Source organism: Notolabrus celidotus, chromosome 12 (genome assembly GCF_009762535.1).
Source record: "Notolabrus celidotus isolate fNotCel1 chromosome 12, fNotCel1.pri, whole genome shotgun sequence".
NCBI classification, from domain to species: Eukaryota; Metazoa; Chordata; class Actinopteri; order Labriformes; family Labridae; genus Notolabrus; species Notolabrus celidotus.
Genome location: NC_048283.1, coordinates 29,175,609 through 29,203,217, shown reverse-complemented (window position 1 = coordinate 29,203,217; position 27,609 = coordinate 29,175,609). Strand labels below are relative to the sequence as shown.

The window sequence follows — 27,609 nt, the reverse complement described above, 5'->3', positions numbered from 1 at the left end:
AGGGTTACAGAGACAGATAAAATGACCCAGTCAAAGTTGTGTTTTGTCCCTTGGCTATGCTTACAATTAAGACAAACGATGAACACACCAATCACACAGTGCTGCCACAGATGCTGTCAAAACTGTCAACCATCAATTCATCATATCTGCCTCCTGACCGAATGCCCTCCTCATGTCAGGGGGAGAAGTCAGACCTGTGCTACATCCAATTCCATTAACAAATGTCATGTTAACTGAACTCTTGAATGAAGCTGACAAGTGAGCCTGGCAACCACTTTCAGGAATCGTATCGTCAGATCAAGTGCAGCGATGTGTGTAGATTTAGTTGGAGATGGGTGGAGGTCATGACATAACGGTTGAGGGGCCCTGAGGGTATTCATCAGTGCTACAGGAGGACTGATACAGAGGAGACAAAAGGTGGAGGAATAAGAAGCATCTGAGCTCTGTTGCCCTTAAGCATGCTGCAAAGCGAGCACATGCAGAGAGAGAGGAGTTACAAAATAAATGGGTACCTGTGCAAACAGAGGTGTTAAGACTGTGGCCTTCAACAGCATGGGTGCTGCATATTCATCATGTGCATAACGGCAAATACAGTAATAAAATATATGTGCTCACGCATTTTTCTATATTTTGACTTTCAACAGGTTTGAGTCAGTTGTGTCCAACAATATATATGAAAACAGTATCAACCAGATACTGAGTGCTGCCTTGTTTTTTAACCAAAAGTCTCTTTCTCACACTCTCAGCTTTCTTAAACTACTCTTTGATAAACTCCAGGCGGGCTGTCACACTCATTTTACTGAGAAGTGGCTTTAATGTGGCCCCTCTGTCATAAAGAAGTAATCAACAGAGTGCTGCTTTTTGGAGATGGTTCCCACAGAGCTTCACAGCTCTCTGTCGGAGAGGTCATTAGATGCTTGGTTTGCTTCCTGAAAAATGGCCGCAGTTTCCAAGTTTGCGGTTCTGCCTGAGCTGGACACCAAACTCTTAGATAAGGATTGGCACTTTCAGGATTTTGTTTTATTTTACAGAAACACCAAACCAGGGATCTCCCTTCAATTTGAAATATAAATGGTAGATATTTGACACATGCTTGTATGTGACATTAACATTTAATTACTTAAAATCATTCTATTTAGGTCATTTTACAGACTTTATTCTTTTATTCTTTTATTTATATCCATTCATTTTTAAGCCCATCTTTTAATATCTTTTTGTCTCTTCTCTACTGTATTTTCAGTTCTCTATCCATCAAAGCCATCAACCCTGATTTTTAAAGGTGCTCTATTAATTATTATTAATATAACACAACTAAATACAAGCTTTATTTAATAAAAAGTTGGAGACGCTGTGTCTAACGTTAATAAAAACAGAATTTGATGGCTGGTTTATCATTTAGCAAGAGGTTTACTGATTTACATGTCGGCTGATTAATCGGGCGGATCAATCTGCATCGAGCGATGTCTGCGCTTCACAAGGATGATTAATAAAGAAACAAATAATGTCTGCAGACACTGCAGGCAGCCTTGCTAGTGTGGCTGCTGTTGAGCAAACACCCCCCTTGTGTCCGTTTGACCATTCTGCATCTAGTGGCTGAGCTCAGGTCCTGTGGAATTGTGGGAAACGTGCAAACAATGGATCTCACATGTTACCTGAGCAAAAACTGCATTAATACCTTTCTTAGAGCCTCAAGCTAAATATGGTTAACTGAGCCACTCTTACTTGCATTTCTATGTTTACTGTCCGATCAGTTCCAGAGAAAGAAAATGCAAATAACGCTAGTTTGTAATTGCCGCAGTAGCAGCCTTTAACCAGTTCCACTCTAAGTCCTGACGAGCCAGGGCCGTATGACTTAACGCTGATCGATTTTAAAGGTGGCCTTATGTTAACAAGAGTCTGAAAATTAGCATTGACCATATATGCTTGCCAACATTTTGAGCTTTAACCTTACATAGCAGTGTCCCAACATTTTTGGACTTGGGGTTGTGAATTCACAGATAAAGAAAAGCATATTTTTAACAATAATGAGGCTTTCATGCAGACCGTATCAGATTACTTTCTGTGCTCCAGTCAGACTTATTCTAGCATGTGCTTTTACAAGGTTTTGCTTTCAGTTATCTTAGTAAAAACCACAAAAGAATATTTGATGTTTTTTTTTTTTAAGTATCAGTCTAAATTCTAAATTACAGAAATGTTCATATTATCTGGGTGATGACTGACCAGCAGAAGAGGTGGCCTTTGCCACAGTCTACAGCCGGAGCTCGAAGGAGGGGGAAGCTGAGAGGATCTGAGGTGGAGTGTCCAGGCCCCTGAGTGTTCAGTCTTACCGCCCTCTCACACCCCGCCTCAGGACACCAGCGGATTGCAGGATTGTTTTCAACAAAAGCCTGTTAAGAGAGAAAACACAGGAGATTAAAATCTATCTGCAATACAACTATCTACTGATGAGCCGGGGGGCACTTTGGTGATGGTTACTGTGTTCTAGTTATTCTTTCTGAAACTGAATTGTTCTCACCTGTTGTTGAATTAGATTTTGGAGTTGGTAAGGGTGAGTGACATCAAGAAGATTTCTTATCAAGTCCAAAGTAACATGTCGACTTCTTTTCCACTAATTCCTTTCAAACCTGTATTCCTTTGTATTGTATTCCAAATCTATCTGTTACTATAAATCATAAGTGCAGTCTATGCATTTTTAAAAGGTCTCCTGCATATGAAGACAGTATCTGTACAGCTTAAATGAAGACACAAGTCAAGATTGTTTTTGACTGGTTGGTAGTGAGACCTAGCAATCAAAATGCAAGACTCACACACGTATCTCTGAAAGTGTCCACATCTTTATTCCAATGATGTGTAGCAGGCTCATCCTAATACCTTAATATCAAACTGGAGGTAGCGTCTGTCCATCTCTCTAGACACCACACTCTCGATGACGTCCACAGGCACCAGCTGGTAGCAGTCAAAGGCTGGGCAGAGGATGTTGTGAGCTTCACCCTCTTGGATCTTTAGGTTAAGAAACCTGTGGAAGCATGCATTCAGATCATACATCAAAAAACACAATAACAGAGGAATATCTGTGTAAGAAAATCAGGTAAAGCAAGAGTTAAAGCCTAGAATCCTGAGGCACAACCAAATTATGGCTTACCCTTCCCAGCATGCCCTGCAGAACTCGTGGCCACAGGACACGTCAACAGGTTCTTCAAAGTCGGAGATGGAAGACATGCAGATGCCACACTGTTGAACAACAAAGAAGATACAATCAGTCTTGAGGCCAAAGTTCAAACTGTGTCAAGTCAGTTCAGATAGTTTCAGAAAATGTTGTTCTTAAAACAAAGTGGTGCACTTTCAAAAGGCCCTCCAGTGCTTCTCATTAAATCACAAACAGCCTTGAATCTGAAGAATAGGCTGAGAGAATAGGCTATTTTCTTGAATTGGTTAAATTATTATTTTTAAAATTCAATGGGATGACAAGGCCAGGAACACTATATCTTAATAGGCTGATATGGTAGAGTGTATAATCTTAACACAATAGTAATCATTGATTTGTGAAAGAGCCTAGAGCCAAATCTCCTTAGCATGTGGCCCACAGGTTACATGTGTTTGCACGCACGCACGCACGCACGCACGCACGCACGCACGCACGCACGCACGCACGCACGCACGCACGCACGCACGCACGCACGCACGCACGCACGCACGCACGCACGCACGCACGCACGCACGCACGCACGCACGCACGCACGCACGCACGCACGCACGCACGCACGCACGCACGCACACACACACACACACACACACACACACACACACACACACACACACACACACACACACACACACACACACACACACACACACACACACACACACACACACACACACACACACACACACACACACACACACACACACACTTGTAACAGCGAGAGACTGAGTCTAACAAAAGATATAGAAGAGGCAGTGTACTTGAACAATGTAAGTATTGATTTGTGAAAGAGCAGCATGTGATATAATCAACTATAACCTTTAAACAGGCCCTTGAGCTGGCCGGGTCGATTGGCACTGTGCGGCTCAAGATACGTCGTTTCACATCCACAGCAAGAGATATTCTCCAAGAATAAAGCTCGTAATTCTTCATGAAGTATTGGACGAATCAAGTCTGTCAGATTCTACTATCATCAATTCACAGTTAAGTTCATGTACGACTTGAGATAGGAATATCCACAGAACAGACAAATCATCATTTAATTCAAAACCTTAAAGACTAACAATCAGCAGCCTGTTGCACCAGCTGTGCGTAAGTTCAAACGTAGCCTAGTTTGAACGTAATTTCTCATTTAGGATGAAGTTTACACTCTACTAACGTTTTGTGCGTTGCATCAGCTGAGATAGTTCCAACGTGAGCCTAAGTTGCAACTTAGTTCTTACACTTGGCTCCTAGTAGGTGTAAAGTCCTCCGTACAGTATATCGGCAGCCATGGCGCGTCGTTTTGAAAAGTGGGCTGATGAGGCGATACAGAGGGTTATCCCAGCTATATGACGTCTGCAACTGGATATCCGCGAGAGATTAAATCCTTTGGAAAAATATGATGACCAAGATTTTCCCTCCTATGATTAACATATGTTGGAGTTGATCATTTTATTTATACACACCGTAGATTAAGGCTTTAGGCTGTAGTTATCACCTTACTTTAGTTTGTTTCAGCTGTCAGTCAGTTCAGAGAAGATTAGGCACGAAAGATAACAATGCATCCAAATTGGTGCTTTCCTCTGATTTGCTGCTGGAAGTGTAAACGTCATATCTGCGACAATGTTTTGGTTAGTTTGGACGTTACTGTGTACTAGTTAAGATGAACCTTACGTCTCTGTGGTGCAACCAAACAACGAAATATCTTAAGTTACAGACTAACTAGTTTCAACGTTTGGTTTAGTGAGGACTTTACACCCTAACTTAGGACACAACTTATGCTCAGCTGGTGCAACAGGCTGCGGATGTGTTATATTAGAAGATTGAAGTACGTGGCTGTCAGTGTCAGGTGACAAGATAAAATTGACTTAAATTAGGGGGGTAAATTTTAAGTATTCTCCTTGATCGATTTTTGGAAATGTTAACAATCAATTATTGATCAAGGAAAATAAAAAACATTGAATTTTCTTAGGTCAAAAACAATGCCAAATATGTTGTTTTCCCCTAAATTATATTTTCCAACAAAATGTGTATAACTGATGGTATTAAATACAAGTACAACATGTTTAACACACTGATTATCAACCATCAGGCTCATAAAAATAATCTCTGCAGGAACAGTCTTATATATTCTTAACTACTAACAGAAAGGTATTTCAGACTCAGTGTCCAGTTTTCTGTCTACCCGTTCATATTGAGAAAAATAATCATGTGTACGTGGTCAGGTGTCAGCCGGGAGCGCAACCGGGTCATAATCAGTCCAGCTGCAGAAAAGCTCAGACAACTCTGACTTTGCTGCTCTGCAAACATAGTGTACTAGAAATTCCCACCAGTCTGTTGTCTTTGTATCTAAAGGTAGGGAAATGTCCTGTATGTAGTTGTCAACCTTCGTGTCTGTGTCGTTGTTGGCAGCAGTTAGGTATTGATCCTCTTGAAAAAGCGCACGTGGAGACATGACGCACAGCAGCAGCCGCCAGCTGAGCGTCTCTGCTGTGTGCAACATCTTTAACAGCATTCACTCTGAAACATGCTTTAAACTTAAAACACCGCCCTGATAGCTCAATGTAATATGAGACCATGTTGGTGACTGAAAATTGAAAACAAAAATATGTGTTTCAAGTAATTTCTTATCAATCAATTAATCAATGCTCAATTCATTGTTTACATCCATAACTTAAATATAGTTTGTGTTTGAGACTAAGGAGGGATTTACATGTACGGACACCCTCCAATATACAGAAAGGTCAAAGAAATGTTATTCAGTGCTCAAAGTCAGTAAGTTCAATATAACTTTAAGTGTTTATGAAACCCTGCAGGGTGTTCAAAAGAACAGGTAATCATTTTCTCTCATTTAGCACTTGAGAAAAATGATAATACAGTTTTGAGACATTAAGCTGACATCTAAATGTGGCTGATTTTCAGTCTTATTGCACAGCACATCTTCAAATAACTGACCGGATTTTTGTTTTAAGTCGGCACACATCCTTGGGCCAAGCACCAATTAGAAGGCAGTACAGTCAACTTTGCCTTTCTGTGCTCCTGCCTTCCTCTGGGACTCCCTGATTGTTATCAAACACACTTGATATCCTCATTGGCAGTCTTCTTTAGTGAGTGGTTGAGCAAGACAAATTGCCAACAGCAGGAAAGAACATCTCACATTTCCTTGCATAATTTCCATCTGAACAGCTGCTCACAAAGAAGACCGCTGAGGAAAATGTCAAGCATGTTTGATAATTATCAAGAAATTTCAGACAAGGTCAGGTTAATGGGAGAGCAATCAAACAGGGGGTGTGCAGACCCTTGAGCAGCAGGGGGTCAATATGGCTCCATAATGACCTTGTAGACATGGAGGTTTTGTACCCACAGCTGAAAATACAACTTAAATAAGGTTTCCTCGGCCATGTCAAGTTTTTCTGACCTTGCTGTAGTTGTTGCATCAACATATTGGGTTTAGCTTTGTTGGAATTACAAGGTGTTCAAATTTTAACTTGCAGAAAGCACTAGATACCTCTTTGAATCAGCTGTAGAGTGAAAACAATTAGCAGATAGCTACAGAGCAGCTGTGTACGCTTGTTTTGCATAAACGCCAACAGTTCAGTATCTCCCTCTGCTACATTCAGCATCTCATCAGGAGAGCAGCATGATGAGCATCCAAATTCACAATAAAAACACAAATCTGGAGGTGTGTGTTGCTACATGTTTGACACAGAGGCTGTAGACTGCAATGAAATGTTGCCAATTTGACGGAGTACATTCATGAGATTTCTTATGATAGGAATACACGTAGTTCTAGAAAATAACATCGGACTATGCAAAGGGACAGTGAAAATTTGAAGAATTCAGCAGCAGAACTTAAGGAAATCTGTTGAACCATGGGGACTCAATTTAAATAAACACTGCTGCAGGTTTTAACGAGTACACTGCCAGATTCTATTAGTGGATGCTTCCATGTTAGCTTTATCCTTCGCTGCTGTAGAAGCTTCTTGGCCAGAAAAACCTGCTGCTCCCTGGGGCTCCTGGTCTTCGGTTTTAATTTTATCTGAAGGCTCTTCACTGATAAGAACAGTTAAATAATAGACCTCATTAAACTGATGTTGGGCTACAATATATTCAAGTTTCTAATGAATGAAAATATTCACTAAAAGGAGGAGTTATGAAGCTATGTAACTACTTTTTGGTAAAACTTTGACACTCTATAGGTCAATGAGAATTTTACTGTAAAAACAACAATAACAACCACCTCAAATTCAGTTGTTCCTCTTTTTCTATTAATATAACAAATTAAAGAAACACAGAGTCCTCTCTCACCAGAGATGACTCATCATCAGCAGGCATGAGGCTAATTTGGTCTGGAGAGGTGATGGAGGAGCGGGTAGTGCGTGGTGTCCGGGGTGAGGGTAAAGTGTCCCAGGCATTGTAGCCACTTGGAGGTGGGTTGGGCATCTGTACTCCTGAGCGTTGGCAACATTCCTCCGCATTGGACATCCAGGCTTCTAAGAGCTTCTCTCTATCCCAGTCTAAGGAAAAAAACAGACAATTAAAGGGGAAAGAACTTCTAAAATAAATATCACAACAAGGGAAAAATAGTCAATAAATGATTAAACATAACAGATAAGTCTGCATATGACAGTAAGTTATGAACAAAGGATGACTAATATGAATGAAACTGAGCTCAAAAACAAGTTGAAAGTTTGGTTTGGTTCAGTGAAACAAAAGATCAGAAGCACTTTGTTTTTATCCCCCTATGAGTTTGGGATAAGAAAACTGACCACCCCGAAACAAACCAGGTACAAAAAGCCTCTAAAAACATCAGCTGTGACAGAGAATCATTGGGCCATAGACACAGGCATTTTGTATTTTCATTTAGTAATAATGTTTCATAAATCTCCATTAACAAAGCCTCTAAGAGACAGATAAAACATCAAAGACAACAACAGACAGCATTCGCATTCAGCCTGAAAAAACAAAGACTTCATGTCAACTAAATTCTCATTTCATCCGCAGAAAATGTTTTCATATAAAAACATTTGTTTCAATCCATCCTGCCTTATATTTGTAAGAAACGGTAAACACAAAGCTGAATCCACTAAAGCCCACACAAATCCCTCTCCAGTGGCAACAATACCACCTAAGCCTTTCAAACAGCCAACAGCATAGACCTGCTGCCATCTGGTTTCCTCTTTTAGAATAGCTGCTATTTCTCACGTTGGCAAAAGAGCAGGTCTGAGAGCTTTTCAACATGAATGTTGAATGACTTGTGGACTGTGCCTGAATCCAAATTTTCTCTGACGGAAAAGTCAGCTCCCAAAATAAAGAGCATGACCCGGTCAACTGTGCAATTAGGCCATTATCAGCCTCCAGACACGCTTCACCACCAATCCAATGCCTCAGACTCTAAATGGCCTCGTTTAGATAATGAATAGTGCAACAATTTCCCCCATCTCCATTCAATTAAAACTCATCAATGAGTATGACCCTATCTTCATGCTTTTGGCCATTAAAAAGAGTCTGATATTAAAAGTCTTTGCATTTAGTCTCAAATATCAAAAATTAGCAGGGACATAAAAATGGTGAAAGCAGACAAACTGGCAGTCTGGCAAGCACCAAGAATTGTGATAAGCAACCTGAAAAAGACCAATGTGGAAATAAAAAGTTAGTAAGTGTGGAAATTTGTCAAAGTTTTCCCAAGAAATTAATAATACATAAGTCCAAGAAACCCTTCTCCAGGAGATTAACAAAAACCCTGAAATGTGCCTTTCCCTATTTAACAGACACACTGCATTCCCATGATAGAGGTGCTTATATATAGCAGGAATCTGGAGTCCCTCTCCCCTCTAAGCTCCCAAAAGTATGTCTAATATGTGGCACACACAGCTCAGCAGCCAGCCGCTCAACCCTCTGAATTAGAGGAAAGGGTATATAAAGGCTGAGAATCAAACCCAAACTGTGACACATTTTTGAAGTCCGACATAATCTAAGCCGAGTTCAATCAAGGTGGGTAGTGGTCTTCAAAGGAATCTGTTTTGAACATATGAGCTTTGTCACACACAGCATCTTAGCTTGGTTTATGTGAACGACTGGCTCAAGGCTGCAAATCAAATCCAAACTGAGACACTGTTACTCAGTATTTGCTAAGCCTAAGTAACAAGAGCATCACTGGAAAATCCAGGCCAAGTGACTGATGTCTGCAGGCATGAATAATGCGGCTGAACGAAATCCTCTCACTCTCCACAGGTTAAAAGGCTTTAACTGATGTGGCTCACTGGTAACAAATGACTTCTAGACGCATGTGTCGTGAGGTAGGTCTGTTTGTTTTCAAGACGTGAACCCGATTAGAGATCACGCAGCCTGCATTCAATGAGTCTAATTGTGTGGATGTTTATTAATTGTCAAGTTTGTGAATGTGGATTTGTCCCCCATACCCCTAACAAGGCTTTAAACCAACTCTTAGTTACTGACACCCTGTGATGCACTCCACTCTTATCTATGCTTGATATTTCTCCGGGCAATAACTCTACATCAAAAATATTGTAGCATCTAATAAATTGCTAAGTTTATTTATATTGACAAACCCTAATGTTAGCATGCATTCTTTATTTCTGATGGTTCCTAATCTATCTAATGACTATTCAGAAACATAAGTTAACAAGTCATGCTCATAGGTATAAGTTTAGAGATTACAGTTTAAATGATGCAGGCAGGGTGTAAAATTAACACCCACCAAGTGTCAATGGCAGGTAAAAAATTAGTTTGCCGTGTAAAACAAAAACACACACCCGCCAGTGGACGATGGAAAATTTTGTATTGCATGTGAGGTTTTGTTTTCATACTTTCGCCCATTTCTGCTGACTGTCAGGCTACTTTGACCCTTGCAGCACGCTGTACTTGTGTTGTGATTTGGTACGTCGGGAACGGCCTGACGTCAGCTACTGGAGTTCTACTCATTCCCTTTGCTTGAAGAAGCACGGCGAGAAGAGCGTTTGGAGGAAGATGTGGTGACACATTCCCGGCATAAAGCCTCCGCAAACAAAAAGGATAAACAAAGAGGCAGGAGACGATGAAGAAGAGGAACAGACAGCTAAACAGAGTAATGTCGACGTATAATACGACGTTTTAAAGACAACTGGAAAATTGACGAGGCTGGCCAACCTCGGTCCTGGCTGACTTATGACTCCACAAACCACACCATGAGAAAAAATGTTTTTGGCCGGTACATTTTTGGAGGTCACTAGCCAATGGCAGATGAAGTTAATTTTACGCCCTGGATCAAGCCAGCAGCACACAATCACATCTAGAAAGAACTGAATGGAAGAGCACAAAGTAATGCAATAATGAAAAGTGAAAAATACAACAGTTTGCTGATGCCGACCAGAATTTGAAGTATTTATGTCATTATTTATTTTCATATTACTACTTTGTTCTTCTTGGTTGTGGAGATTTTTCTAAAGATGTTATGATGGTACTGAATGTGAAGTGTGTCAGTGTTCCCATTTGTGGGTGTACCAGTTCTTTTATGACAAGATGAGTGTCAGAGACATGCCCACTACAAACATAATTTAGAGCATGTGACAATCACCCTCTCCACTGAGAGCAGTACCAGTGAAACTTTTTCAGCTTACAAAGGCTCTTCACCTATTGGATACTTCACTTCAAGAAATCACTGGAGCGTAGCACAGATTTTATAAGATAGTGCCTCACTGATCCCAACACAAATCAAAAAGATAACTACACAACAAATAAAGAGAAACCAACTCAATAAAAGAAACTCTTTACAAGGAAAATGTGGAATATGGTCTGCTTTACAAGGATACGCTCTTTGTGGTAATAAGTGGTTCATAGTCAGAAGAATTTAAGATTTTTGAAAGCAAAGTTTGGGCACAGCCTTGAGTTTTATCATCAGCTGCCTACTTTTTATTCTGGAAACTAAAAAGTGAAAACACAGGGATAAAGAGAAAAGAACACAACATTCTAAACTGGTCCCTGGTCGTAGTCAAACCTGGAAAGTTGCAGATGTGTGGTATAGCTTTAACCACCACTGTGTTTGTGTGCGTTTAATATTACCATGGGCACGTAGCAGCCCCTCTGCAGTGAAGAGAGGGGCCTGCAGCATGTCGGCTGTCTCCACTATCAGCATGTCCTTCAACCTCCGGAGATCCTGAAGCCGCAAACCCTCGTACATCTAGAGAGGGGTGGCATGGGAGAGGTAAGGACAGAGGGAGGCAAGGAGGAAAGGTAGAGAATGACAAGAAGGAAATAAGAGGGGGGTGAAGGAAGGCAGGGAGTCAAAAAAAAAAGGACAGGCCAAAGAGAGTGACGGGTAAGATAAGGGCAAGAGGGGAAGGGAAGGAGTTTGTGTGGAAGAAAATGGAAATGGGGAAGAAACAATGGAAGCATTAAAAGCAAATCAAATATAGACAACTGCTGACACATGATAGAGCTGGCCCAAAAGCTCCCAGGCTGATGATTATCAGAGTCACATGCCTCGTGGCAGACATCTTTGTGTTTGTGTTTGCTTGTGTCTCACAGAAGAATCTGAAATGTGAAAGGCTGGCCAGCTGAATACCAGACTTTGGACAAATATTTCCTGAGGTCAAGAAAAAACTAGAAGCCTTTTCAGATTTAGTTCTTACAAAATATGTCCCTACTGTTTATGGAGTATGTACCCCACAGTATACTGCAGTACTGCTCAATATTCTAGAGGAGTTTTCAAGTTTCAAAATTACACAGCTGTTAAAGTACACTGGAACAATGCAGAAGTTTGGTATCCTGGTGTAATTACAAAGTGACACCTGTTGACTATGACAAACTGAAGGTTCTGTACCCTCTTCATCACGGTATGTTATTCTGTACCTCTCTCCGGTCGAGGGCTGCGTACTCTGCTTCTATACCCTCGGCCTCAGGGGCAAGAGAGAAGACCATCTGTGACTCCAGGCACAGGGCCAGCTCCTTGTGGTGCTGCTTCTCTGCACAGTCACATGGAGTCTCGCGGTTTTCATTCTCTGCAAACAGGTCCGCTTCTCTCTGCACCAGAAACTGAGCAAGTGGAAACAAGAGGAGAATTAGGCTTTAAAATAATGAGGTACATGAATGTGTGTGGGACATTTACGAAGAGAAATGTTTACCCCTGCTATTCCTGTATAGACTGGAAAATGTATTATTTACCTGCTCCTGCACCTTACATAGAGTTTTATCTTTTGGATTTTTGGGGGTGCAGCATTTCTCAAAAATAGAATCAGAGAAAAGTCTACTCTTGGTTTTATTATGGTTCATATGAACAACATTTAAATGAGTATCTTCTGAAGTAATTAATGCATTTTTTCCAGCTATGAAAAGATGATTTCAGCTTTCACTTGGTAACATTTTCAATCATCAATTTGGACATTTCTCAATCTTCCAAAGTTCTAATTATATTAGAATAAAATATAATAACATTCAGCAGCAGTGAGAAATAACTTAATTAAAATAGTGGCCATGCAGTGCATAACAACTAGATCAACTGCAGTTTGTTGTCAAGTCACCGCTCACTCCTTCTAAAATTAGAGTTGTTGTTTTTTTACTTTATCACAGAATCTTTTATTCTGGAGATAACACTGCAGGAAACTAACACTAAGACCATCAAAACTTTCAACACTCTGATACTTTTCAATACCACATGCCTTCAAACCACAGTCTTTGTGTTGTTTTTATTTTAATACTATAGAGAAGTACTAAAGCTTACACAACAACCACAATCATATTTCCAAACAAAGCTGTCGTGAGCGAAAGAGAGTGCAGCAGTGGTCATGTGGCAGAGACCAGGGGTTCCCAAAGTGTGGGTCAGAACCCCCTGGGGAGTCAATTTTACCCATAATAGTAAAAAATATTGACAAAAATAGACACTAAACTTGTTATAAAACCTTGAAAATAGAAAATGTAATGAGTTTTCTGCCTTTCTTTGTTGCCAGATGACTCCTAAGTTTGGGGATAGTAAACAGTTAATTATTAAAAGCATCAGGTTCATTCATAACGGCACATGAAACACAGCCACATGCTCATATAGGTAGGCTGATTTTCTGCAGACCAGCTAAATGAAGCCACATTAAATCACTTTGAGGATCAGTGGGGGTCAGGAGTCTTTGGCACCTATATTTTGGGGGTCGCGGGCTGAAAAGTTTGGGAACCCCTAGCATAGACATAAAGTGCGAATGAGAACAAAGTGGAGAAATATCAAATAAGACGTTATTTTCTGGTTGTTTCACAGCGGTTATGCTCCGAAGAACTTATAAACAAGCCCACACTGCCACACAAACATGAAAGAACAGTATGTCAAAATGTTGGAATGTGCTTAGTGACATTTCTGTAGTATCAGCACGGTGTGCAGGTAGGAAATCAAATATTACACTTCTTTAAATTACCCAGTTTTTGGTGTCTAGAAGCTTTCTGTGGAATAGACGGATCTCTTTGTGTTGTTTGATTTTTTACTAATATTCAGGTAGTGAGAAAACTCTAGTGAACACAGTGAAACTTCTTCCATGGGAAGTTATGAATTTGATGCATCCTTCTGCAGGGATAATAAAGATGGTTTACAGGTGCACTGCATCCTCCCACAAGACACGAGGAGATGGTTTCATTAAACATAATAGATGTGATGATGCCCTTCGCAGAGTCTTGAGCACATCTGACACAAAACCACAGACTCACCATTATTATTATACAAGTATATATGTGTAGACATCAGGATTACTTGAACCCTTTGATCTTAATCCTGATAGAATTTCTTCCCTTTTTAACAAGGCTTTACAGTTTCCATCTTTGGAGATTTCGCTCTGTACCTAAGAGTCATACTGTACGTAATAATGATTTTACATAAGCCCAGACTGAAAAACATCCACAGGAATTGGATTCTCACCTCCACACAGGTCTTCATGCCTGAGGCAGCAGCATAGTGCAGGCAGGTGTTTTTGTTGTTGTCGGTGGCATTCACATCAGCTCTCTCATACTCTCCGTGGTCCAGCTTTGCTCCGGTCCAGGCAAGGATGATTTGTAGACATTCTGCCCGACGATGTTTGTCTTCATCTGGCCGGGAGATGCGTGGTTGCAGTGCCCCCTCTGAGGTCAGGATCCGGGGGCCCATGCAGAGAAGGTGCAGGGATGTCTCATTGTGCACATTGCGCTTGTTTGGATTCCCATCTTTTTTTAGAAGGAAAGACCTGAAGGACAAAGTCAGGATGAAGTGAATTCAAAGGTTTGCTTGCTGGCTCAGAAATGGCTTGATGTGCTTTTGGTCGACATTTGGTTTTAGCTCTGATCAAGTCAGCGACCAAATAAAGTCAAAAATAAATGGGGCGCTGGTGGCCTAGCGGTCTAAACGCCCCACATACAGAGGCCACAGTCCTCGTTGCAGAGGTCACCGGTTCGACTCTCGTCCGCAACCATTTACTGCATGTCTTCCCCCTCTCTCTACTCCACACATGTCCGGTCTCTCTTCAGCTATCCTATCAAATAAATGCATAAAAGCCCCCCCCAAAAAAATTATAATAAAAAAAAAATGTCAATACATTTTTTTGCCTTTGTAAGCCATGATAGCATCAATTTCTTTACATCATAGTACATATGCAACATGTATTTTTAAGGTAAATGTATTCTGTTGCATTCTAAGTAATCTATTTCACAATATCATACGAATAATAAAGTGGAGACATCAATAGAAATTAAAAATGACACTTCAGCTAAATTATTATCCACAAACAGTTGTCATTTCATGTTCAAATTAGAACCATCAGAATAATATCTATAAATCTATCAGTTAATTAATCTGTATTTCTATCTTATTTTCTTCCCCTGCCTTTGACATTGCCTGCATACATTTTAAAACCTGGTTAGCTTTTTTAAAAGTGAGCAATGAATGCAGAATGTTGCATGTTATTAGCACAGAAATGACAGCCCCTGAAAGGAGCAACAGCAAACACATAGAAGGTTGGTAGCTCGTGGGTAGGGAAGCTCTTGGAGCCTCATCCTATTCTAACACAGCATGTTGCATTCCTGAGAGCTGCTAACAGATGGCTATGTGAAGAGACAGATGGGACAGAGACATATAGAGACAAAACATGAAAATTCTTCTCTGTGTTATGATGCACCAATACAGTATTAAATGAGACTAGTTGATCGGAGGAGAAGGATGGAGAAGTGATCCAAGGATACTTCTGGGCAGGTTTGACTGAAGACAAAAGATTAATACCTCTGATTTGCAGAATACTTAAAAGACAGAGCACAAAAAAATGGTCCTCTAGTCATTCATCAACCCTCACATATTAGTTTACCTCTAAATGACAGCCGCTAGTCTAGAAACATGTGACTGTGAATGTGTTCATTTCTGGTTTGATTGTATTCGGGCCACGTCCTGACCTGAGTAGGCGTGTCATGCCATGCCGGGCAGCGTAGTGCAGTGGAGTGTTGTGCTGGTAGGACTCTCCGTATGTGGAGTTGGGATCCAGAGCCTCCTTGAACTGCGGGTTGCTTTCGTACAATTGGCAGGCCAGCACCTCATCCCCATTGATTAGAGCCTTACGGAACTTGGTCGCTGTGTTCCCCATATCTCCCTCTCCGTGGACCAGAGCTCAGTCTGACACAGCAGTCACTTCAGTCGTCTTCAAGCTGTTTAAGTCAAAAGGGCCGGCATGCTGAAGTCCTAGAGGAAAAAGTAGAAAGAAGTCAAATTCCTTTCTGATTGATTCCAAATCCAAGCCCGGGCTAAATACAAGCAGTGACTGAACTCTTCAATCAAAAAATGTTTTTTAAAAAAGCAGCATTTACTCCCTCTGAGTCACAAGAACAATACTAGCATCTCCAAGGGTACTCGGCTGCTCTGCTTTAAGCCCCTGTGTCAGCTTCACCACAGCTCTGTAACCTACCTCCCTGTGCTCCCTTTTTTATTTTTTTGTTTTCAGTATGGAAAGATAGAGCCAACAAAGCTCATACAGAGAGAAGGACAAGACTTCCTCTGGCATCACCAGGAGCTTCCGCCTCTCTGTGCCAGTGATGCCCATCCCACTGAGGCCAAGAGTCATTGTGGAGCGAGATATCCTCCACTCGAACAACATGCAGCACGTCAGCATTTCGTCTCCACCAGAGCGCCATATGGTCATGAGGGTTTGGGTTATGTGATGCTTCTTTTTTGTTATTGGTGAGCTTTGACACAAATAACAGAACAGAATATCATCTCATTCAGCACCATATACCATCACATTCATTCAGACTGAGTTCACAACTTAAATGTAAAAATACTCTCTGCTTAAAATGTACCTGGTTTGGGTCCATATGTGTGTAATTTTAAAATTCATACTCAAATCACAGGAGGAAGGAATATAGTATGAAGTAAATATCAACAATAATGATGCATCAGGTGGACTGTGACTCTTTACAAGGACAATAGACAAGAGGTTTACAGTCAGGGGTCAGATCTTTAGGCTAACATGCCAAAGACTGATAATGTCCTGCAGTAAAAAACGACCTTCAGGAAGTTTATTATGTTCTGTTCAGATTGAAGCTAAAAAGATCAAAAAATAAAAGCAATTATTACATGATGATTAAACAAAGGGGTTATTTTATATAATGATTATAATAACTTCAGCGAATGCAGTTTCAGTTGCAGGTAAACTGTACTGTATTATACAGTGATGTTAAGTACCCTCTCGTGATAGATAGGTCTGACAACACAAGAGAAACACATATTAGTATGAAGCAAACATTATGGACAAACATCATCTTCAAAAAAATATCCAAAGCTGAGAGAACACTTTGAGACAGTCTTAACAAAAACTAACATCCTACCAACAAAACTGATCCAGTACATTGTATGGTTTTGTCTCTGTGTTCCTAATTAACTGACATCTTAAAGTGATGATGTTACAGTTATAAAAAGAAGCAGGTGTCATGCAGTTTATTATTAATTCTTCTTTAACAAGCCCACAAAGTCTCGTCAGATTAATGATCAACAGGAGTGTGGTTCTGCTCGAGGTTTCTGCCTGATTAAAGGAAGTTTCTCCCTGTCACCAGCATAGACTGTATATAAAATGGACATCATCTCGCTCGGCTCGAAGTGAGGCCGCCACGAAAACTGCCCCCCCTAGTGGCTGGCTGCAGTATAGGTCAAAAACTGTGTCTCCCCCATTCATTTGAATGGGGCTGCAGTCAAACTTTAAAAAATAAATACACATGGTACGAATGTTTCTCACATCCGTATGCTGTGGTGATATGTAGTTAGTATTTGACTGTTTTGTGTTCAAGGCCTCTTTTTTCTGAAAAGTTCATTTTTTGTTAGTTAGAGGTAGAGGTAGAGGTTAAAAAACTGGGTTTTACTTCCAGGTTTGCTTTGTTTGCTTTGATTGACAGCTGCCATAAAGAGAAACTCCTTAGGACCTTGGGATGGTACACTATAGGGCGGAGCTTGTTACCATGGAAACACAAATTCCCTACTGCGCAGACTCTGGCTGCACATAAAGTAATAATAATAATAATAATAATACCTAAGTTTTATATAGCGCTTTTCAATAACTCAAAGACGCTTTACAAGAGAGACAATAAAGAAATGCAATAAAGACATATAAGACAAGCAGACGACAAGGGAAGAGGTGGAATAATTAATGTGTGGGGAATGCCTGTTTGAAAAGGTAAGTTTTTAACTGTTTCTTAAATGAATGAAGTGAGTCAGAAGCACGGATGTGTGGGGGGAGAGAGTTCCAGAGGGTGGGGGCGGCTATGGCAAAGGCCCGGTCCCCCAAGGTACGGTGCTTGGATTTAGTAATGGGAGTGAGGAGGTTGGAGTCAGAGGATCGGGAGGGGTGGTAGTACTGGAGAAGGTCAGTGAGGTATGGGGGGGGCCAGGTTATTGAGGGATTTGTACGTGGTGAGCAGGATCTTGAAATGGATGCGCTGTACAAGTACAAAGTACAAGATGTCAGCGTTCTGGAACGGGATATTTTGGCTTCAAAACCGCACAATGGGAAAAGGCGGAGTGCGGCTGTCCATTATGCAGTCTATGTTCACCAGTCCTTGACAAATATTCATTGTGGAATAACATTCCATAATAAGTACAAATAAGGGTGCACTCTAGACCTGATCTTTTTTGAAAAGTGAGAGATAATTTGTTAGGATTGGAGCAATAGAAATTAAAACTGATTGATTGACTGACTGATTGTTGTCAGAATCAGAAATACTTTATTTATCCCGGGGGGAATTTAGTCATTAAAGTATGTATTTTTTATCTGTATGTAAATCAAATGCATGAATCCACTGCCTTATTAAAACAATGACATGTTATTTTCCACCCATGCATTGGGAGCCAATCAACATGAAAACCTTGACAATAGCACGTTTATAAACACTAAATTCAGATGACACAGGCTGTTGTCTTGCATGGCATCTGGAAATCTGTATCAAGTTTGAGCCATGTGGGGACAGACTCCTTCCTCAGTACACTGCCAGGACAAACAAGACAATGTCCCACCTTAGGGAACACTTGTAAACACCTTATCTCGAGTTACATAACCCCAGAGATGGTAACATGGATCACTCTGTAAGGTTCTTTTTCAGATGTATATAATTAACGACACTCCCCCATGACAGCGCAAACAGACAGTAGTGAGAGCTCTCAGTTAGTTAGCTCTAATGATATAACCTGTTACAGTGTGTCTGCGTAGCCCCTTGTCCTGAACTCCCTCTTGCAGGCCTGTCTCCACGCTGTGCTGTGTTTACCCTTCTCGCTAGCTCGTGTGTTGTTAATGAACTCTCCGATTATAAAGCGTTTGTTTCATTTCTGCTCCATGAAACCCTCCCACAACACACCGAGCTTCCATGACATGAGCCCTGAGCCACCGCATGTGTTGAAACAGACTAGGTTAATCACAGTTAAACACACTGTCTGCTAGCTGTGCACTATTCAAACAGATACAAACATCATGACGCTGGCTAACGTCAGTGCACACGCTAGCAGGCTAACAGCTAACAGCAACTTAGCTAGCACTTTGATAAACTCACATTAACAATGAGGAACAAGTACTCACACTCACACTGATGCTGCTTCTCTCTGTGGCGGACCTGGTATCGTTGATAGGCTGTCCCTCACTGTCAGAACTAACAGAGACTTGTCTTCTAAGTGAGGTAATCCATGAATACTGTGAGCTCGGAGCAGTGTTGCTGCTCCTGTCAACTCTCCCGTTCACTCTCTGCTGCTGCCTGATGATAGACGGGTTGCCAGGTTTCAGCACAACCCCCCCAAAACAGGCGGAGAGACATGGGGGCTCATTTTCATCGCTGGCTGAAAGATGACATTATTCTTGTGCCCACAGATTAAGCTGCAACAAACAACACAGCAGTTGATCAACTTTTACGCCCTCACGTGTTTTGATTTTATGAATTGTTATTGAAATCACAACCTTGTTGTGGGCAAGGGCGGAACTGTAGGAGTGACATGGTCCCCCTTGAAATCTGATTGGCCACCCCAAAATCCTAAATCAAGGGTGTAAAAGTCATTTCAGTTCAGGGGCCACATACAGGCCAAGTTGATCAATAAAATCATAACATAATAACCTATAAATCAGAATCAGAAATACTTTATTCATCCTGGGGGAAGTTCAGTTGTTACAGAGTGTTCTTATACACAGTATGAAAAAGTGAAAAATATTAATAGATAGAGGGAATACAATAAGATATAAATACGAATTAAATAATATTAATTTGATTAATAATAACTATATACAGAAACACAAAATAGTTACAGTTCACTATGTACAAAATAGCTTGGAATAAAAGGATTGCATACAGGATGTTGAAGTGGCAAGGATATTGCACAGTGTATTGCACAGAGTACAGGATATAGTTCAATCATCAGAGGGAGGAGTTGTACAGTCTGATGGCCACAGGCAGGATTGACTTCTTGCGGCGTTCTGTGGTGCATTTAGGGGGGGATCAGTCTTGCATAGAATATGCTTCTGTGATTCACCAGCATGTTGTAGAGAGGGTGGTGCATGTTGTCCATGATGCTGTGAAGCTTTGACAGAGTCCTCATCTCTGTCACCACTGTCAGAGAGTCAAGCTCCATCCCAGATAACAAAATAAAATAAAATAACGACAACTCTAAATGTTTCCCTTTGTTTAAGCGCAAAAAAGTACAAGTACATTCTGAAAATGTTCACATTTAATGAATTATCTTTCTACAAAAACAGCTGTTGTATTTTTTTTGCCATGATGAGTCTCATAGTGGGCCGAATATTTTACTCTTTAAGCACTGAAACCTGCTGCGAACACACCAAACACACAGGTTACCCATTCACCTGACACAGAGTGTAATGTTTACAGCAAAAGAACAGATAGATTATAATAATGAACAAGGTAAAGTTGATTATTTGGCCCGCTGGCCACTTGTTTGACACCCCGTCCTAAACAATGATGGACATGATTGGCTTGTCAAATAGGTGACTTCTTTTAAAGTCAGCTTTAAGGGCTGTATTGCAACAGGCTGCAAGCTTTATTTCCTTTTCACCTTAGCAATTTAATTTTGTTGTTACTTTGTATTGTGACTTTTGAAATATCTTACTGCTTCTTTTTTAGTCCTTAGAGAATTTAAAGCAGAAGATGCAGGTTTTAACTCAGCTGTGCTGTTCTTTTAGGTAAGAAATAATTATACAGAATATTTCTGAGATACTTTAATGTTGGTAGCAAAAGTAGACATGATTAGTGGAGACAGGAATGGTAAGTAAATGCTATTCATTCGTGTGTCCATGTGTTTGTGTGTGTGTTAAGTTTGTCCACCCCAGTCAAACAAGTCTGGTCACACCCCTGCACCCGGGCTTTCTAAAGTGCCCAGCAAGTTAATTCTGAATACTTGTATAGTTTGGAAATATGAATACATTTATCAAGGATACGTTGCAAGAAAAATGGTGGTTATAAGTCTATCATTTGAACAGCATATAGACCCAATGTCAACAAGTTGTAATAGACAGCAAAGGAAATAAAAAGCATGTTGTACAGTATTGTGTGTCAAGTTTACTGGTCCACAAGCTTTTTTTATGATATGATGTAACTGTTGGATTAAAAAAGAGATAAACCCTCAATGTGTCAACAGATGCACTTAGTCTGTGTCTCAAGTCTCAACCGAGCAGGCTTCTGGAGGAAATGGTTAGATGGTTGCAAGGACAACAATTTGCCACTAGAGTGCGACAGAGTCCACATAAACAAACAGGTCTGGATGATAGACAAGAGTTGTGCTGTCGTTTTGTCTTGGTATTATTATGAAATAGTTGAATCAACTTTAACTATGTCTTAAAAATAAGCTCTTAACAGATACCAGTGATTTCACACTCAATCGCACTCTTTTGTGTGTTTTTAGTGAATTCGATCCTCAGAATGATGCCTTTGTGAGCATTCATAATAAACTTGGAAAAGGAAAATGAAACAGCCTATTACCATATTACTGATGGAGTCATGCATGAAGTGAATGCTTAATTTGAATGAGCACTTTTTCATGTATTTATTTCAAAGTGTGCCGTGGACAGCTTTAGGTGATGGTAAAGATGCACAGAGACATGAGGAAACCACTCAGATACTTAATAGAACATATATGACTTTTATTATCAAACATCTGAACATTGCCATGAAGGTATATACAGCATATCAACCTCACATTCATGAGTGCACAAATTCGTATCAACAGGCCTTTAATAAATAATCTGTAAACACGCAACTTCAGTGTAAAGGCAGATACAGCAATGTAGTCACAAAGAAACATACATAATACTGTTTATAAAAATGTGATACCTAAAAACAAATGCTTTGGCACTCTGTTACACAACAGTTGAACTCTATGGTAGATGGACTGAATAGATGTAATAAGCTAATATCATGCCACACAATCCTTGATTTTAATGCCATTTTATTACTATACCCTTGAATTTAAATGTATCATAACACAAAGAAAAGAAACATCACAATAGAAATACTGATTGTGAGCATGGTGTAAGCAACTAAATGTTCTTATTCATGGTGGCAAATAAAGAAGAACCTAATTTGCAAAATGAAAGACAGGGCATTTGAAAGATAAAGCACTCAGGGGTTTGTGTAAAAGGAATAGTAAGCTGCCATGCTTTTGGATGAGGGGGCTTCTTTGCTGTAGGAGCTAGGTGCAGCAGAGGCCAAGTCCTCACACTTTATGTCGTTGGGGGACTCCTCTGTGCTAGCAATATGAAGAGACAAGCGCCTTCGTTTGCAGGTTGAAGAATAAGACTCAGTCTTGTCCAGAGACAGAGCTGACGGCTGTGCCTCTGTCCAGGAGATCAGGCCTCCACTGCCGTTCGCCTCCTCCTCTATCTGTGCTTTAACTTTGTTTGATTCTTCTGGGAAACAAGTTGTGGGGCTGAGTCTGGGGGACCAAGGCAGACCGGGGGTTACCTTCCTCTGGTAGGCCGCTCTGGACCCCCACCCTGCAGACATGGTGGTGAAAGGAGAATCTGGGTAGTAGCTGAGAGCGTGGGATGTTTGCATGGACAGAGATTTGATACCATAAGGCAGCAGGGAGCTTGAGTATTCCCCCTCATATGGCGAGAGATCTAGCTTGCTGCTGGTGCTTGTGCCGTTTCCTCCTTGCTGCATGGAGGTGACAAACCACCTCTGTGATGCACCGTCTTCAGCCTGAGGTGAGAGGAGGTTGTTAGTCTGCGGTACAGCTCTCTCGCTGTTGTAGAAGCGGTGCTGTGGGAGGTTGTTGACAAACTGGTCCTGAAAGAGGGGCTGCATGGAGTAGCGTGCACTGGGGACGATCTGGTGTGCACGGGGAGAGTCGGTGGGAGAGGGGGTGAGGCGGTCGTTGTCTGGAGCCGTATACATCCTAAAATGTATGGATATACATGTGAATATGAGGACAAGTGAGGGACAGGGAGAAAAAAATGGTGAACATTTCTTTCAAAATGAGTAGTCACACATACAAGAAGCAAGTGATCGCAATAGAGAATAATATAATTTAAACACAGTATTACAAGAAAGAAAGACTGTTGGTGAATAAGAAAATAGCTCAATGAAATCCTTCTAAGATATGATTTATGCACAGTTTATAACTGGTGATGTGACAATGTAAAATACTCACGAATCATAATTGTCTCTGAATCCTTTGGCAAAAGGGTTGTGATCAATTTTCAGCTGTGTAATCTGGAACAAAGTCAAATGTAAGAATAAGCTTCATGCTGACATTGTGGCAATAAGAAAGAACACATTCAACAAAGCACAATGATTTACATTTCTACAAATGATGGGTGTCAAACTGTAGAAGTAAATAAAGTATTTAGGGCTGTTTCCCACTGAATTCATTTACATTACAATTTAAAAATTACAATCAACATACTTGAGCTATATTTAAACAAGATGTAACAAGCAGTTTGTAACCACAAAACGAAGACATTGGACTGATTGTATGATAAGATCAGCGTGCTCAGTAACTTCATCATGACATGGGACAAAGATAGGGGTGACTTGCTCACATCAGTATTCTGGTAGGCAGTGACAGCTATAAACTGAGTCTCTGGAAAGGTGAAACTCTGCGTCTTCATGTCACTGCCGATGTCTTCCACCTCGTCCTCTGTCACCTCTACGATGTGCAGCCTCGGCTGGTACTTGTGCAGCGATTGCAGGACAATCATCTACATATGAACATGAAATTACTGTTATCAATTTAAACAACTTTATCGTTTGAAATATGCATTAAATATTATTAAAAACTACAAGCAAGCACTAATGTCACCGGTGGAATTTTTGCAAAAAGTGTATTGTTTCCCTTTAAGTGTTTGCGCAAAACATATGGCCAATTTACTCTACTGACAATTTACGTTAATTCAAAGTCTGCCTTAAATAACTTCTGTTGGCAGAAAAAAGCTTCATGTGAGCTCTGAATTTTTTTTATTTTCTTTTGACCATGAATCAAACACTTTAAACAAAATAACCATGTAAAATGTATAGTGCGCCATAATTACGTCCGTTACGCACGATTTATCCGGGATTCATTGAAACATGGAAGATATTGACGATATCAACAATACAAAATGGTACTGGATATAACTTCAGTCCCTGCTCAATCGAACGTAAATTATGTCAACATTTTTTATATGATAATTCACGTATTCACATCTATTTAAGAGGTGGTATTATTGATTTATTTTTCTGGCATACCTGCGAAGTGCTGTGAAGGTTTCCTTTATTGTTGGTGAGTTTGAGCTTGCTGAAGGAGATTTCTTGTCTCATCCAGTGCGCACCTGTGTTTGGAGACTCGGGGTGGATGTAAACTTTATTTCCTGTCACAAAGAAATCGATATTAATCCTCAAACTCAACCACAGCCTGATATTGTATGTTGACCTGTGCATAAAAAAAGCACACATATCTTCCAAGTTTTTACGCACAAAAAACAAGTTGTATTCATGACCAATTAATTTAATTTTGCACACAGAAAATAGTCACTTAATGTGATGTTCTTTTTCCATTTAATGTATTCACAAAGTTGGGTATTAATTAATCAATGAATTAAATAACATGTCTGAAAAGTTGCAACTGTTAGAATACCCTTCTTCGAACCTTGGCTGCTGTTGTCCGCCTTCCCACATGTCACCCACTTGCCACCTTGAAACCTCCAGTGGTTTGGATCCGCCAGCACCACCTCCACAAACACGTTATAGTGTGAGTTAAGGCTCAGACCAGCGATGTTAAAACTCAGGAACGGGAACATCCGTCTGCAAACACAACACAGGTGCAAATGTAACTATATCAAATTAAGTCATAAACAAAATTTCGTTTCACAAAAAAATGTCTCACTAAAAGTTGCCCACTTATTATATTTTTTAAAAAAGTATTACTCGTATAAATCACAATGTTGTCACAGTAGAGTTTTATCCTTGTCTGTTCGAGCGCTCATGCTCACCTGCCCTGCTTGGTGATGATCATCTCAGTCTGGTGCCGGTGGAACTTTAGCCACAGCTGCCGGTTGCACAGATAGACCTGGGGCCTCATTCCGGGGCCGGCTGTGGGTAAAGTGATGTTACTGAGAGCGGACCCTGAGCCGGTGTAAGGCTGGTAGATGCAGCCGGGGCCCTGCCCGAGCTGGTACGCCGAGCTGAAGTGGCTGCGGGCAGCTGTGGAGGTGGAAAATCCCGCGGGGGGCAACACGGAGCCCAGGTGGAGAGATGAGGGGTACCTGCCAGCGCTGGACGGGCTGTAAACCGCCCCACTGGGAGTGTAGGGGATGAAAGAGCAAGGGTTTGGTGTTTCTGGGCTCTGTTTGGAGACTGTAGGAGGGATGTAGTAGCGGTCAGCACCCATCCCGTGCTCTGTGTACCTGCTGCCAGCAGCTGGATCGTCTCCTTCCACAGCCGGAGACTTACACCTCTCATCCGCTGCTTCCTTCGTGGATGAAAAGGTACTGCTTTCTCCTTCGCTGCCCAGCATCACTACTTTACTAGTCTTCACTTAGAGTTGATACAGAGGTGCGTTGCTTTCTCTGATCCAAGGTGGGACGAATTTCCAGTGTCGTCTTACCTCTCAGGAACCCTCTCTCACTCTCACTCTTGTGCCAAATGTCTTCTGATTAAATCTCCTTTGGCCAGCAGCTGGGGAAATCTAAAACCTGAGACAGGTACAGATGAAGTTAAGATAGTAGGGCACCTACGCTATCTATCAGCTGTATGAGTCACCAACACTTTGAAGGCCTCATACATGTGAGCTGTCAAACTGCGCGTAAACGATCATTAAATGAGGTAGCAGAGGAAAGTGACTTTCATATGAAAGCTGAACAGATCTGTGGGCGTATCAGAGTTTGTGTGTGTGAACTTTTAAAAACTTGATGTTAGATTTTTATTTTTATTGTCTTTTAAAAAATGTGTAGCCTACTTTACTGAAATCTCAAATAAGTCAACTTGGCACAGGTGATCCTCTGCATGGTCCCGTTTTTTAATTTTTATTTCTAGGGGAGTATGTAGTTAGATAGTAAAAAGACCTATTGTGCCTTTTTTATAATTAATATAATTCACTTTTAGACGCCACAGACGTGATGTAATTCAGGTTACCCTTTCATGTTTATGGCAATATGTTAATTAATAAAAATGTACGCCAACTTTGGACCACGTTTAAAAATGTGTAATTTGAAATGATAAACCTCTATTCAGTCGGAGTCCGTTTCTTGTAAATCATATGACAAACTTTAAGTAAGGCACTGATTTTGGAAGGCGTAAAACTAAAGTGAGAGCTCGCCCACGATGCTTCAGGTTCATGGCACATTTCCAGAGAATAATATTGAAACCACACATTTTTCGGGGACAACAAATAGTGCAATTTTTGCTTTCTCATGTATATTGTAATCAGGTAAACCCACGTAAAAAACACATTCAAATGATAACGCAACATAATATAATAATATAATATATGTTTTAAAGTAAAAGACGCGGTGCCGTTAATCCTGTGTTATTATTCAGAGTTAATGAATTTACATTTATTCAATTCTGACGCGGCTCTGTGTCCCAACGGAATTCCTGACGTGAAAAGGGGAAATAGCCAATTATTTTTCCGTGTGAAGAAACCTGTGATGTTTCGTGGATCAGACAGTTCAATATAAGAAACGACAACAAACGATCCTATCGAGGGAAAAGAATAAAGAAATAATCAACAAATAAATCTGAGCACGAGTTACTTCACCTGGCTTAATTCCCTTATAAATATCACCAAATGTCAGAACAAGTTTAAGCTCTATAACTGCTTTAAATTTCTCGTTGATTAAAAAATGTGTCACAGGAGAGTGTTTATTGTTTTACATGCAAGAGTATAAATCCCCAACAAAAAAAATCAAAATAAGAACTTACCAAGTGATTCCTCTTCTTTCCTTTTGTAAATCAAAAAAATAATTTAAAATAAATTCTAAACTCTCTTAGGGAAAATATACGCGCGTGATAACCTGTGTGTCTGAGTCCATACCGGCACATGGCATCATGTTGTGTTTGGGGCTGAGGAGGGAGTTTGAAATAAAGCCTGAGCCATGTGAGGCGGAGTAGAGGCACACTGCTCTCTCCTTGTGGTCATGACGCACAGATAGCAGCCTATTATCAGATCCTCCTCTGATCTCCAGGGGAGGGGCAGGGGATCCTCAGCATCAACCCTTAGTGTATAAGAGCCAGACTCCATCCCAGTCTACCAGTGTGTCCTGCTCATCGTCCTCACAGAGAAACAACAGCAGAGTAACATTTAAATCAGGGCTTAGAGAATAAGTCTATGGAGGTTAATGCTGTATGTAATTTTACTGTATATTGAGCTTGTATTGCTGACTGTCTCTGTCTCACTTTAAGAACTTGAAAGAACCATGATGCCTATGAGGATGCACCCAGATTTTGAATACCTGCAGCACATTGGAAAAAACTGCTTCGAAAAT

At 40.7% G+C, this 27,609-nt stretch overlaps 2 protein-coding genes across 5 annotated transcripts in view; both read right to left on the bottom strand.

Annotated features, from left to right (window-relative positions):
* The window catches only part of LOC117822863 (ankyrin repeat and IBR domain-containing protein 1-like), a 41,094-nt gene extending 21,495 nt beyond the window's left edge, over positions 1 to 19,599 (bottom strand). Inside the window, exons 1-9 of one of the 3 annotated variants that reach the window (XM_034697791.1) lie at positions 19,231 to 19,599; positions 15,569 to 15,851; positions 14,073 to 14,373; positions 12,035 to 12,217; positions 11,246 to 11,363; positions 7,493 to 7,701; positions 3,143 to 3,231; positions 2,872 to 3,016; positions 2,221 to 2,387 (exon numbers count right to left, since the gene is read on the bottom strand). In XM_034697791.1, coding sequence (XP_034553682.1) covers positions 2,221 to 2,387; positions 2,872 to 3,016; positions 3,143 to 3,231; positions 7,493 to 7,701; positions 11,246 to 11,363; positions 12,035 to 12,217; positions 14,073 to 14,373; positions 15,569 to 15,756 — 1,400 coding nt within the window. In that variant the 5' untranslated portion in view covers positions 15,757 to 15,851; positions 19,231 to 19,599. Of the gene's footprint in view, positions 1 to 2,220; positions 2,388 to 2,871; positions 3,017 to 3,142; positions 3,232 to 7,492; positions 7,702 to 11,245; positions 11,364 to 12,034; positions 12,218 to 14,072; positions 14,374 to 15,568; positions 15,852 to 18,839; positions 19,112 to 19,224 lie in introns of those variants that run through there. The other 2 variants (XM_034697789.1, XM_034697792.1) reach the window with 2 other exon arrangements.
* Positions 19,600 to 21,769: 2,170 nt separating this feature from the next.
* On the bottom strand, positions 21,770 to 27,223 carry eomesb (eomesodermin homolog b). 2 transcript variants are annotated; one of them, XM_034698111.1, is made up of 7 exons: positions 27,047 to 27,223; positions 25,117 to 25,818; positions 24,774 to 24,928; positions 24,374 to 24,495; positions 23,689 to 23,847; positions 23,298 to 23,359; positions 21,770 to 23,042 (listed from the first exon to the last, which is right to left on the bottom strand). In XM_034698111.1, exons 2-7 carry the CDS (start codon positions 25,638 to 25,640, stop codon positions 22,265 to 22,267), a joined length of 1,800 nt encoding a protein of 599 aa, XP_034554002.1. In that variant the 5' UTR covers positions 25,641 to 25,818; positions 27,047 to 27,223; the 3' UTR covers positions 21,770 to 22,264. The 2 variants fall into 2 exon arrangements, with proteins under 2 accessions (XP_034554002.1, XP_034554001.1); XM_034698110.1 differs by having other exon boundaries at positions 24,762 to 24,928; positions 27,047 to 27,186.
* Positions 27,224 to 27,609: the final 386 nt, after the last annotated feature.

What these genes read in the sequence shown, in the direction of transcription:
- eomesb (XM_034698110.1), bottom strand. Translation starts at nt 25,640, where the DNA reads ATGCTGGGCAGCGAAGGAGAAAGCAGTACCTTTTCATCCACGAAGGAA. An exon ending in CAGCCAAGGTTCGAAGAAGG is followed by an intron (nt 24,496 to 24,761) that starts GTATTCTAACAG and finishes TCTTTGTGACAG; the next exon opens with GAAATAAAGTTTACATCCAC. An exon ending in ACCTTCACAGCACTTCGCAG is followed by an intron (nt 23,848 to 24,373) that starts GTATGCCAGAAA and finishes GTTCATATGTAG; the next exon opens with ATGATTGTCCTGCAATCGCT.